Below are 12,737 nucleotides of genomic sequence, written 5' to 3'. Positions count from 1 at the left end.
GTTAATTACTTGCTCTGACTCTCCCCAGTTCACAGAGAGAACTGAAGCCATCATACAGCAACCTCTTCAAAATCTGGTCCGCTTTCCATCTGTGGGGGGAAGGTGTTCTGACTGCCCAGCTAGACTCAATAGCAAGTCTCTCTCCCTCTCTGGAGCTGCACACAGGGCCCTGAGGCGCATAGGTACTTGGAGCCTAGTTTCAACTGATGTTGTCCGCATTTTTCACCACCCTGCTTGTTTCTTGCAGGTGATGTAGAAGGCCAATCTTTAAGACACCGAGATAAGCGGCTAAGTTTAAATTTGGTAAGTTTGGTACTTGAGTTTCTTTCAGCCTCAATTTTTACCAAAAAAATACCCTGACCTATTTATGTTCCCATGATGTCTTTTGAGACAGCACTGTGAATCTCTGAGGAGCCCTCCAGTCTCCCATCAAGGCTTAAACTTGTCTGGGAGCTACTGGACTTTGTGTGCTGTGAGGACCCTGCCAGTTCTAATGGTCCAGATGCCTCCCCAAACTTGGGGTACCTGCTGAAGTCATCACATGATACTTAAAGCATTTGCATAAATTCATTAACCTCTGTCTTCCAGCATGAGATCTAGGCGAGTCATCACCTACCTCACACGATAAGTCCAGAGGCAGAGCTTGAGTTAGAGGCTTGTCTGACTTTCCTAAGAAAATTCAAAGTTATTCTTGGATAATCTGCAACTGAAATGCCATGTGCAGCCGAGGCTGCCCACTGGAAGCAGTTTCCATGGCTATTCTGTGCTTTCCCTTGCAGCCGTGCAGGTTCTTCCCGATGTCCCTTCCGGGTTCTGCCAGCACTGAGGACAGTTACATGCCCATGAGCCCCCAGGCCACCGCCTCTGCTCTCGGACCCCACTGCAGCCCTGACGACTACATCCAAATGAGCTCAGGAAGCATCTCCAGCCCATTGCCCGAGCTCCCGGTGGACCTGGAGCCTCCCCCCGTGAATAGAGATCTCAAGCCTCAGAGGAAATGTAAGTCACTTCCCCAGGCCTGCTGTGCGGGACTGGGGAGCAAGGTCTGGTGGCCGTGTGGAAAAGCTTCCGTCCTGACCGTCTCTGGGAAGGGGACACTAGAGAAACCAGCCCAGAGGCCTGGGAAGCACAAGGGCAGGGAGAAATGGCTGGGATTGAGTGGGGAGGGCTGAGGAGCCCTTCTGCCCCAGATCCTAAGGATAAAAGGAACCGGGGGACTTGCAATCACTGTGGCCTGGCAAATGCAGCCTCTGAAGCCAAGTTCATTCCAGAGGACTCATCTTTGGCTGCTTCCCTAACAAAGTCCCAGAAATAAGTGAGGATGGGTGAGAATGGAACCCACCTGGCCTCTCTTTGTTTAGACAGCACTTAAATGAAATCACAGTGTCCGCCTTGTGTAAGGCAGCCAAGAATGGCCTTTGACACTGATTCCTGAATGTAGACCTGGTCGTATGCCACGTCGCTCAGTGCCCTGCTAGTGCCTGGCAGAAGAGGTGTGTGGGGCGAGGGCATGTGGAGATGAGCAGCCGGAACAGGCAGGGAGGAGGGCGAAGAGGGGACGAGCAAAAGCAGGTCAGAGTAACTTGCTAACTTCCTTTTTCGCTCGTCGTCACCTGCCCAGTAGGGCTGGGCGATTCCAAGGAAATACCTGGTACTGTGACCGTGACCCCTGACAGTCCATTGGCTCCATCGCCGCCTCTGCTGCTTCAGGTGGCCACGCCCAGAGCTGGAACTAAGTCGTCTGCTTATGCCCAGTCCACTCCAGTCTCCCTCTCTTCAATTCGAGTCAAATCACATTTCTGGGGGAGGCACAGATGAGGAAGCAAGCAGGGAGAAAGATATGTCCAAACCACCTGGAAGAAAAAGAGTTATTCAATAGGTACTAAATAGGAGAACAGACCCTGTCTCGTGAGCTTTAGAGGAAATAGCCATTCAGGCTGGCCAGAAACCATTTCACAGGGACCTGTAACTTTGAGGTAGATACTGTTGTTTTGCTCAGTGACTTTTCTGTAGCAATGCTGTGCAACAGAACTTTCTGTAATGAAGAAAATGTGGCTGTTGAACAAGTGAAACGTGGCCAGTGCAACTGAGGAACTGAATTTTTAAATTTCATTTAATTTTAATGTATTTAAATTTCAATAACCACATGTGGCTAGTGGCTACCACGTTGGATGTTAGAGCTCTAAAAGACCTAGTGATGGAGGTGCAGAGATTTTGGTTGGACGTGTGGTTGTGGATTAATTGGGACACCTGGGCCGGGAGGGGCTGGTTCTTACACATGTGGCTCCAGGGATGGACCCTGTGGCCCAAGTGAGAGAGGCAGGGGGTGAAGCCAGGAGGCGGCTGGTCAGTGAAGCCAAGACCAGGGTGCATCACAGCCAGGAGAGACCTTCTCCCCGGGGACTACACGACGCATATGTCCTTTCCAGCTCAGCACCTGGCAGGTCTGAGGCTCCTGGGAAACTGATTGAGCAGCACGGAAGTCACTGGCAATATGGAGCGGAGTTAAACACTCTCCACCTGTGTGGCCTAGTGAGGAAAGAGCTAGAAGACCAAGCAATAGAGGAATACACTCACGACCAACTCAGCAAGGCGGGCAGCTAAGGCGGAATGGGATGCCGAGGCTACTGCAGTGAACAAGCCAGAAAACCCTGTGCTCCCAGAACGTGGTCGGTCTAGAGCCGAATGAGATCATCACAGCTGAATGTATCATCACGAAGTGGGCGAGTGCTGTGAAGGGTAAGCACAGGAACTCATGACAGCCCATGAGCTGGGCCTTATCTTGCCTGGAGGTCAAAGAAGGCCTTCCTAAGCAGGACATGTTGAGCTGAGATCCGAAGATGACTCTAACTAGACAGACAGATGGGGAAGAAAGGTACAGTTTCAGTTTGGGACACCTAGAACCATGCCTGACAGTGAGTTCTCAATAAGTGTGTAGTGACTGGATGTAAGCCCAGCTGATGATGTGGCCACTGGCTCGGTGGTTGTCCCCTCTACTCCCAGTGAGGCAGGGAAGAGTAGGACAGCACAAAGCACGCTCATCATCAGCACTGCTTGTAAGTAAATGTGGATCTGATGGAATGTCATAGTTTTATATTCTTCAGTTTCTGGCCTTGAACCCCTGAGAACTTACCATGTTGGCTGTCATGTGTTATCTTGTAGCACGGTCACCTCCCCTGGACCTGAAAAGCCTCTCCACCATCCGGGAACACACGGCTCTCACCAGGACCCGCACTGTGCCTTGGTGAGTCTTTGATTGCTCATAGGGGCCTCATCTGGTGCACTCCCAGCATTACTCAGGCCTCGGTGGTTAAAGGTAGTCGAAGCCCACTGGATCTAGCTTAAGCCGAACAAGGGATGGGATTTATTATCTCGAGCTGGAAGTGTTTTGTAGGTCACAGAGGAAGGACCATAAGTGAGTCTCCCAGGACAATGGAATCGGGAATGAGAGTGCTGCTGGGAACCTGTCTCTCACGTCTGCTTCTCTGTTGCACAATCCTCACGGCCTGAGATAGCTGTCCCTTAGATCCTTATCCCACAACCCTAGTACCAACAGAGAAAGTTCTTTTTCAATCCCAATTCACATGGGCTCAGTAGACAAACCCCAAAATGTATCTGCACTCTCTCATCTCACCTTGTAGCAATTTCAGAGTCCTTGTAGGAATTTCAGAGTCCTGAGCCTGGCCTGGGAGTTTCTTAGTTCACCCTATGTGCCGCAGGACACAGTGGCTCTGTAAAGCAGAATTCTGCAGTGAACTACATTTCCAGACAGAACTGCAGAGCCTTGGCCTCTGCTTCTGACTTGGGAGTATGATGAAAGTGGATTTGTAGTCTTGGTCTCATCCTATCAAAGGAATGACCACACTTCCTTACTTTTCCTGGTTACTCTGAATGGAAAGAAGAGAGCCTCAAAGGAGCGTTTTTGTTTTGTTTTGTTTTTCTCTAAATGATATGATGCCTTGGTCTCTTTCTAGAAAGCTCATGAGCTGTGTCACGTGGAGGGCCTGGAAAAAAATAGCCTTTGAGAATTGGGAACCCTTTGCCCCATAGCAGGACGGCAGCTGTGGGGTAGTCTCTCTCCTGGTTCAGGAATTGCTTTGGCCAGGAGGAAGTTGCATGGGGAAGCGGGGGCGAGGGCCGAAACCCCAGAGGGGCCATGTCAGTTCTTGGCTGGCTTTCAGAGCAGCTGTAAGACATTGCTTTGACCTCATCTATATTTCTGTTCTTAGCAATCGAACCAGCTTTCTCTCTCCAGAAAGAAATGGTATTAATTCTGCAAGATTTTTTGCCAATTCTGTTTCCAGAGAAGAGGAACAAAGCTACATGCAAATGGTAATCCTATATTTTTCACACTCTTCTTATTCTTCACCCCAATCTATATTCTTATCAGTTCACTGTAAAGGAAACATAGTGTTCAGAAAGTCCCGTGCAATCTTAAAACAATTACTTGACTGTAATACCAGCTTACAATGTTTTCCAGACTGGGAACAAGTTGTTATGAAGTCGGTTTTCTTTCCTGCGATACTCAGCTCCTCGTACCATTTTGAGGCCACAGTTTTAAGTGTACCCAGGGCTGCAACGTGTAATGGGAAAATGGAAACGCTAGCAGTTCTTTTCACCATGGCTGGGATATCGTGTTTGACCGCAGTAGGTTTGTAGCTCCCTGTATGTCCAGAGTCTAAGCTGTGAAAACTCACACATTGGATGTTCCCTTCCACCACACCACCGGGTAGCCCTGCCCTGACTGCCTCCGAACCTTTACCAAAGATGAATCACTTAGAGTCCCGTTGGGAGGGTGGCCCAGTGTCCCGGGTCATGGATGGGTCTAGTCTCTGGAGACTCCTGGTAGAGTCTTTCTGTGGCCCAGAGTGCACAGAGACCCGATATCTCGATCCTTTGATGAACGATTTATGGTTCAATCTCTCCTCCTGCCCTGTGTTGTCCCTTCCATTCTCTCTACTTTGGATTCTGTTGAGAATGGGTTACTGAAGAGAAAGAGGGTCTTTTAGCACCTCTGGCAATTATCAGGCCCTTTAGCCAGAACTTTAAAATGTAGGGAACTCTAGAGAGAATCTCTGTTTAAACTATGAAATTTTGAAAAAGAGATCTTAGAAGGACAGTGTTCAAGGCACTGAGACTATATACTTTTGAGAAGAGAACTCTGCCTTCCTATACGTGACAATAACAGGCATTTAAAATTCTCAAAACAGTCATCTCCAGTGAAGCAGCAATTAAATGCTTCATTTTGCCTTTCTATTTGACAGATTGTTCTGTGAGTACCCATATGCAGGTGGAAAGTGACTCATATCCAGTCTGCTGTGGTATTCCCAATATTTTTCACACTTAGTAATGGCCCTTGGGAAACCTCTAGAAGAAAACACTCTTATAAAAGATACTGCCCAGCTGTGCTTTGTCTCCAGAGAACAGAGAAGGGAAGTGAATCTATAGCCTCATAGAAGCAAGTGCAGAGTCATTCCAGACACTAACCGTTATTTCTTTGAGGTTGTGAGAAAGACCAGTGTTTCATTAACAGCATAATTCAGGATTGGTTTCTTGCCTGTATATAGTCATTGATTAATGACTCTCTCTGTACATTACTAGGCAATATGACCCAGTAGATTAAGAGCCCAGAAAACTAGCTGAAGGAAGGTAGCTCTGAGGGAACCACCACATAAATGAATTTAAAGCCTATCCCATCTCATTCAATTGTGTGTTTTAAATTCAGTAATATGATATTTTCAAATGACTTTGATTTACATTATTTCACTTGTTCCACAAAACAACCCATTTGGTAGACAGAACTAATATAATTCAGTTTCAATTTTGCACATAATCATATGCATAATTTTTTTCTCTTTGAGGACAAGTTCTTATCTGAATGTAAAAATTTAGGCTAGGAGCTGAAATACAAGTTTTGTTTGATTAAAGTCACTTATTCTTCTTTAGCTACTTTATTTTTTAATGAAATATGGTTGACGTTCAACATTTTGTTTGTCTCAGGTGTACTACATAATGATTGACATTTGCATACATGAATGAAATGATCACCATGATAAGTCTAGTAAGCATTTGTCCCTCCATGACTTACTACAATATTATTGATCCTGTTCCTTACACTGTAGAGTACATTCCCATGGGTTATATAATGGGGGTGTGTACCTCCAAATCCCCTTCACTTTTTCCGCCCACTCCTCACCCCCTCCCTTATGGCAACCACCCATTTGTTCTCTGTATCTATGAGTCTGTTTCCATTTTTTGTTTTTGTTTTTGTTTTTGTTTTTGTTTTGGCTGCATTGGGTCTTCATTGCTGCACGCGGGCTTTCTCTAGTTGCGGTGATTGGGGGCTACTCTTCATTGTGGTGCGCGGGCTTCTCATTGTGGTGGCTTCTCTTGTTGTGGAGCACGGGCTCTAGGTGCATGGGCTTCAGTAGTTGTGGCTTGCGGGCTCAGTAGTTGTGGCTCGTGGGCTCAGTAGTTTTGGCTTGTGGGCTCTAGAGCGCAGGCTCAGCAGTTGTAGTGCATGGGCTTACTTGCTCTGCAGCATGTGGGATCTTCCCGGACCAGGGCTCAAACCCGTGTCCCCTGCATTGGCAGGTGAATTCTTAGCCACTGTGCCACCAAGGAAACCCCTGCTTTTTGGTTTTTGTATTTGTTTTATTTAGATTCCACGTATGAGTAAGATCATGTAGCGTTTGTCTTTCTCTGACTTATTTCACTTTGGCATAACAGCCTCTAGATCCACCCATGTTGTCATAATGGCAAGATTTTTTTTTTTACTGGGTAACATTCCATTGTGTGTGTGTCTATATATATATATATATATATATATGCAAATGTACATACACACACACACACACACACATATATATATACACATCCGTATACCACATTTTGTCCATTTATCTATTGATGGACACTGAGGTTGCTTCCATGCCTTGGCTATTGTAAATAGTGCTGCAGTGAACATGGGAGTGCATGTATCTTTTCGAATTAGTGTTTTTGTATTTGGGGGGGATAAATACCCAGAAGTGAAATTACTGAATCATATTTTTAATTGAGGAACCTCCATACTGTTTTCCATAGCAGCTGCACCACTTTACATTCTCACCAACAGTTTAGGAGGGTTCCCTTTTCTCCACATCCTCACCAAATTTGTTACTTGTGTTCTTTTGATGATGGCCATTCTGACAGGTGTGAGGTGATGTCTCATTGTGGTACTGATTTGCATTTACCTGCTGATTAGCGATGTTGAGCATCTTTTCATCTATCTGTTGGACACAGGTATGTCTTCTTTGGAAAAATGTCTATTCAGGTCCTCTGCCCAGTTTTTAATCAGATTGTTTTTTTGATGTTGATTTGTATTTGTTATTTGTATATTTTGGTTATGAACCTCTTGTCAGATGTATCATTTGAAAATATCTTCTCCCATTCAGTAGGCTGCCCTTTTGTTTTACTGATAGTTCCCTTTGCTGTGCAAAAACTTTTTAATTTGATGTGCTCCCTTTTATTTTTATTTTGTTTTTGTTTTTCTTTCTCTTGCCTGAGGAGACATAACCAAAAAATATTGTTAAGACCCATGTCAAAGAATATACTGTGTGTTTTCTTCTGGGAGTTTTATGGTTTCAGGTCTGGTATTTGTCTTTCATCCATTTTGAATTTGTTTTTGTATATGGTGTGAGAAAGTAGTCCTGTTTGATTCTTTTGCATGTAGCTGTCCAGTTTTCCCAACATTTATTGAAGAAGCTGTCTTTTCTCCATTGTATATTCTTGCTTCCTCTGTCGTAGATTAATCGACCATACAAGTATGGATTTATTTATGGAGTCTATTCTGTTCCATTAACCTATGTGTCTGTTTTTTTGCCAGTACCGCACTACTTTGATTATAGTATAGTTTGAAATCAGGGAGTGTGATTCCTCCAGCTTTCTTCTTCTTTTTCTTTCTTTCTATATATATTTTTTTGCTGCACCCTGGCTTTCTCTAGTTGCAGCGAGCGGGGGCTGCTATTTGTTGAGGTGTGCAGGCTTTTCATTGCAGTGGTTTATCTTGTTGCAGAGCAGGGGCTCTAGGTGCAAGGGCTTCAGTAGTTGTGGCTCGCGGGCTTCAGTAGTTGTGACACGCAGGCTCAGTAGTTGTGGCACACGGGCTTAGTTGCTCCGCAGCACGTGGGATCTTCCCGGACCAGGGCTCGAACCCGTGTCCCCTGCATTGGCAGGTGGATTCTTAACCACTGCACGACCAGGGAAGTCCCTGTTCTATGTTTTAAAATTTGATGAAGCACTTCAGTAGGCAAGGTACCGTGAAAACCACATGACCACCATATAAAAATAATCTTAAAATGGTAGAGAATATAGTTTTAAATGTATTTTTTAAATCCAAAACTCAACTGCCAAGAAAGGAAAGGGGATCTCTCAGGCCAAAAATATTGAGAAATTGCAAATCTTGAGAATCAATAGGAATTACAAAAAATAAAATCACATAAGGAAGTAAGTCATTATTAGAAATATTAGATTTCACATATAAAATAACTATGTTTTATATATTTAAAAAATAAGATGAGGAGTTGAAAGTTGGACTGAGTCACAAGATACTATTTAAAAATGACCAGGTGGGGGCTTTCCTAGTGGGGCAGTGGTTGAGAGTCTGCCTGCTGATGCAGGGGACACGGGTTCCTGCCCCGGTCGGGGAAGATCCCACATGCCGCGGGGCGGCTAGGCCCGTGAGCCATGGCCGCTGAGCCTGCATGTCCGGAGCCTGTGCTCTGCAATGGGAGAGGCCACAACAGTGAGAGGCCCATGTACCACAAAAACAGTACCAAAAACCAAAACCAAAACAAAAACAAAAACTGACTCAAGTAAAAACAGAAAACACAAATTATTAGGGAAACTGAATACGTAGGGAAATTTTTACTACAAAGGATCACAAGGCCCCCAAAACTTGACAGAAACTTTCTATCAGAAGGAAGCGATCATTGCAGTCTTATATAAGCACCTCCAGGGAACGGCAAAAAGAGGAAATATTACCCAGCTTATTTTATAAAGCTAAAATAACTTGATACCAAAACAAATAGCACTAACATAAGTAGAAAACTTTATATCAATCTCACTCATTCATGCAGGTTAAAATACTAAGCAAGAATAAGTCCAACCAAATCTTGCACGTGAATGTTCATAGCCTCATTTTTCATAATGGCCAACCAGTGAAAGGAACCGAAATGTTCACCAAGTGATGAATGGGTAAATAAAATGTGGTCTGGCTACACAGTGGAATGTTATGCAGCCATACAATGAAATCAGATCCATGAAACAACAAGGATGAACCTTGAAAGCAATACGCTGAGTGAAAGAAGCCAGTCACAAAAGGCCACTCTTTGGGATTTCTGGACCCAATTCCAGGATGTGTGTGTGTGTTGGTTGGGGTGGGTTCCCACATAACACCAAGCAATTCTCGGACACCGGCAGGGTGTCCAAGGATTCAACTCAATTCTGACACTTTCTACCAGGAGATAGCATCAGATTCCACAGGTTAAGGGTTCAGTCCTACAGGACTGCCCACCCCTTCCAACTTCAGCTGCTAGTCACAATCCCAGGTTGTTATCTGTGCTTCTGACTGACTGGCTACAGATTGGAGGTTCCCACGTCCCCCTCCTTGGGTTTGACTCATTTGCTAGGGCAGCTCACAGAATTCAGGGAAGCACTTACTTAACATTTACTAGTTTATTATAAAAGGATATGATAAAGGATACAGATGAACATCCAGATGGAAGAGATGCACAGGCCGAGGCATGAGGAAAGGGCCCAGAGCTTCCACGCCGTCACCAGGGGCCACTCTCTCAGCACCTCCAGGTGTTCACCAACCAAGAAGCTCTCTGAACCCAGTGCTCTTGGGTTTTATGGAGGCTTCATGATACCGTATGACTGGTTAAATCATTGGCCGTTGGTGATTGAGTCAAGCTCCAGCACCTCCCCACTCCCCGGAGATCGGGTGGGAGCCGGGGAGTGGGACTGCAATTTCCAAGCCTGTGATCTCATGGTTGGTTCTCCTGGCAAGCAGGAGGCACGTTGTTAGGTGCCACCTGAAAGTCACCTCGTTCCTATAATGAGACATCTCTGTCATTCTCAACACTTAGGAAATTCGAAGGGTTTTGGGAGCTGTGACCCAGGAATTGTGGACTGAAGACCAACTATATATGAGAAATAAATATTTGGTCATCTGAATGACCAAATATATATTTCTTGTAAATCACAGTATCACAACCACATATTGTATGATTCCATTTGTATCACATGTCTAGAATAGCAAATTTATAGAGACAGAAATTAGATTAGTGGTGGTTGCCTAGAGCTTGGGGAGATAGTGGGACTAGGGGATGATGGCTAAGGGGTGCAGGATTTCGTTTTGGGGTGATGAAAATAATCTAACATTGAGGTGATGATTGCACAAATGTGTGAATAGCCTAAGCACCACTCCCCGGAGGCTGACCACTGTGGCTTCCCCTCTCCTACTCCACACAAAAGATGAAGTGTAGTCTCTGGAGAGAGTAAAACAAGGGGTCTCTGCCCTGTGGGGTGCTAGACACATCTGACCAAGAATACTAGGCTAAAAACAATGTAAGTAAATATGCACAGTAGATACACGAGCCTTTCGCAAACCCTTTTCCAGTGGCTCTCTTCCAGAATGTTGACAACCAGACCTTTACTCTTGGGTCTAGAGATTCGAAGACAGTTCTCTGACCTACTTAAGCAGCCCAAGAGGCAAGACATGGGTCATAATATTAGGGGCTCCCCAAGAAAATCGTCCAGCTAGGTCACCTTGCATTGAACCCCACAGCTGACAAGCACCACCGGATCAGCGTTTTGGTCTTTCACACTTAACTATGAGCAGACAGCCAATGATTTGGTCAGACATCTCAGGGAAGCTCTAGCATAAAGACAGAAACCAAACAAATGGACTGGAGGAAATGAAAACTATGCCAGAAGGAGAAACATTTTTTTAAAAATCTATTGTTCCATATATATGTGTCAGCATACAGTATTTGTCTTTCTCTTTCTGACTTACTTCACTCTGTATGACAGACTCTAGGTCCATCCACCTCATTACAAATAGCTCAATTTCGTTTCTTTTTATGGCTGAGTAATATTCCATTGTATATATGTGCCACATCTTCTTTATCCATTCATCCGATGATGGACACTTATGTTGTTTCCATCTCCAGAACATAGGGGTAAGACAGGAATAAAGACACAGACCTACTAGAGAATGGACTTGAGGATATGGGGAGGGGGAAGGGTAAGCTGTGACAAAACGAAAGAGCGGCATGGACATATATACACTACCAAACGTAAGGTAGATAGCTAGTGGGAAGCAGCCGCATAGCACAGGGAGATCAGCTTGGTGCTTTGTGACCTCCTGGAGGGGTGGGATAGGGAGGGTGGGAGGGAGACGCAAAAGGGAGGGGATATGGGAACATATGTATATGTATAACTGATTAAATTTGTTATAAAGCAGAAACTAAAAATAAATAAATAAATAAGAAAAAAAATCTATTGTTACAAATATTCCCTGAGAGATGAGCTGTTACAACCATAAATTAAAGGAATCTATCAAGTCAGTCAAGCACATTAACATGCTAAAGGAGAAAAGTGATGTGATTGTCTCAGATGCAGCAAAAATATTCAGTAGAACTGACCACCTATTCACATATGGGAACGTGATATGTGAGCAGAGGCTGCATTACTGGGGAAAGGAGGGTTGCCCAGGTGGGATACAAACAGAACAAAAGGGAATTAATTGTATCCCTGGGTCACCACCACATGTTAAAATCAGTTGAGGCTAGATTATTGCTTAAATGTAAAGGACAAAACTTTATAACTTAGAAGAAGATGTGGGAAAACAAATTACAACCTCAGCATAGGAAGAATTCTTTAAACAAAATACAAGAGCAAGCTCCTCAGGAAAATATTGATATATTACATTGAAAGCGAGAACAGTTCTTAATTTAAAAAATACCAAGAAAAACCCACTGTAGACTGTGATGGGCTATTAGCAACACACATAACCAACAAATGATTAGTCTCTTAGATGTGTGAGGAAGTACGGAGGAAAATCAGAAAAATACAAGCACTTCAGTATAAAAGTTAGCAAAACAAAAACAAACCTAAACACATAATTCACAGAAGAGAAAAAAATAAATGACCCATAAACATATGAAAGGATGGCCAATTAATTAAATTATCAAGGGCGTGGAAAATCAAATCACAGTAAAATACCATGTTCGACATATCAGGCTGGTGATAGTCAAGTTGAAGGGGCCCACATCCCAGGGACACACCCTAGAAGTTCTTCCACAGGTGCATGAATGCTCACAGCAGCATTGCTTGTAAGAGCCGCCAAACTGGAAACAACTCAAATGTCTGTTGTTGGTGGAACAGTTAAATAAATTATGCAATGGAATCATGTATGCTAAGGAAAATGAATGAAACAGGGCATTGACATGGGTGAATGTGAAGTATGTAAATGGAGCGCAAATTGAAGTCACCACAAGTGCATACAATACGGTTCTACTGATAAAAGTTCAAAACAGGCAAAACAAAACAGTAGGCCACTTAAGGACATTCATAAAACCATCTTTGAAAAGAAAAGTGCTAAACACCAAGTTCAAGATAGCACTCACCCCCTTAGGGGGCAAGAAGGCAGCAGTAGAAGGGGGCCCTCGGCATGGGCCGTGTGTGTCATGTAG

At 44.3% G+C, this 12,737-nt stretch overlaps 1 protein-coding gene across 1 annotated transcript in view; it reads left to right on the top strand.

Moving 5' to 3' along the window:
- Positions 1–12,737, top strand: part of GAB3 (GRB2 associated binding protein 3) — a gene marked incomplete at its 5' end in the record, with an annotated part of 57,532 nt that overhangs the window by 39,680 nt on the left and 5,115 nt on the right. Inside the window, 4 exons of the mRNA XM_082610240.1 lie at positions 248–303; positions 780–999; positions 3,163–3,244; positions 4,230–4,332. Of these exons, the coding sequence (XP_082466366.1) occupies positions 248–303; positions 780–999; positions 3,163–3,244; positions 4,230–4,332 (461 nt within the window). The remainder of the gene's footprint in view (positions 1–247; positions 304–779; positions 1,000–3,162; positions 3,245–4,229; positions 4,333–12,737) is intronic.

This window comes from Mesoplodon mirus (assembly GCF_964341445.2).
Source record: "Mesoplodon mirus genome assembly, chromosome: X".
In the NCBI taxonomy this organism is placed as follows: Eukaryota; Metazoa; Chordata; class Mammalia; order Artiodactyla; family Ziphiidae; genus Mesoplodon; species Mesoplodon mirus.
The sequence above is the reverse complement of the archived record's forward strand: the minus strand, read 5'-3'. Positions and strand labels throughout refer to the sequence as shown.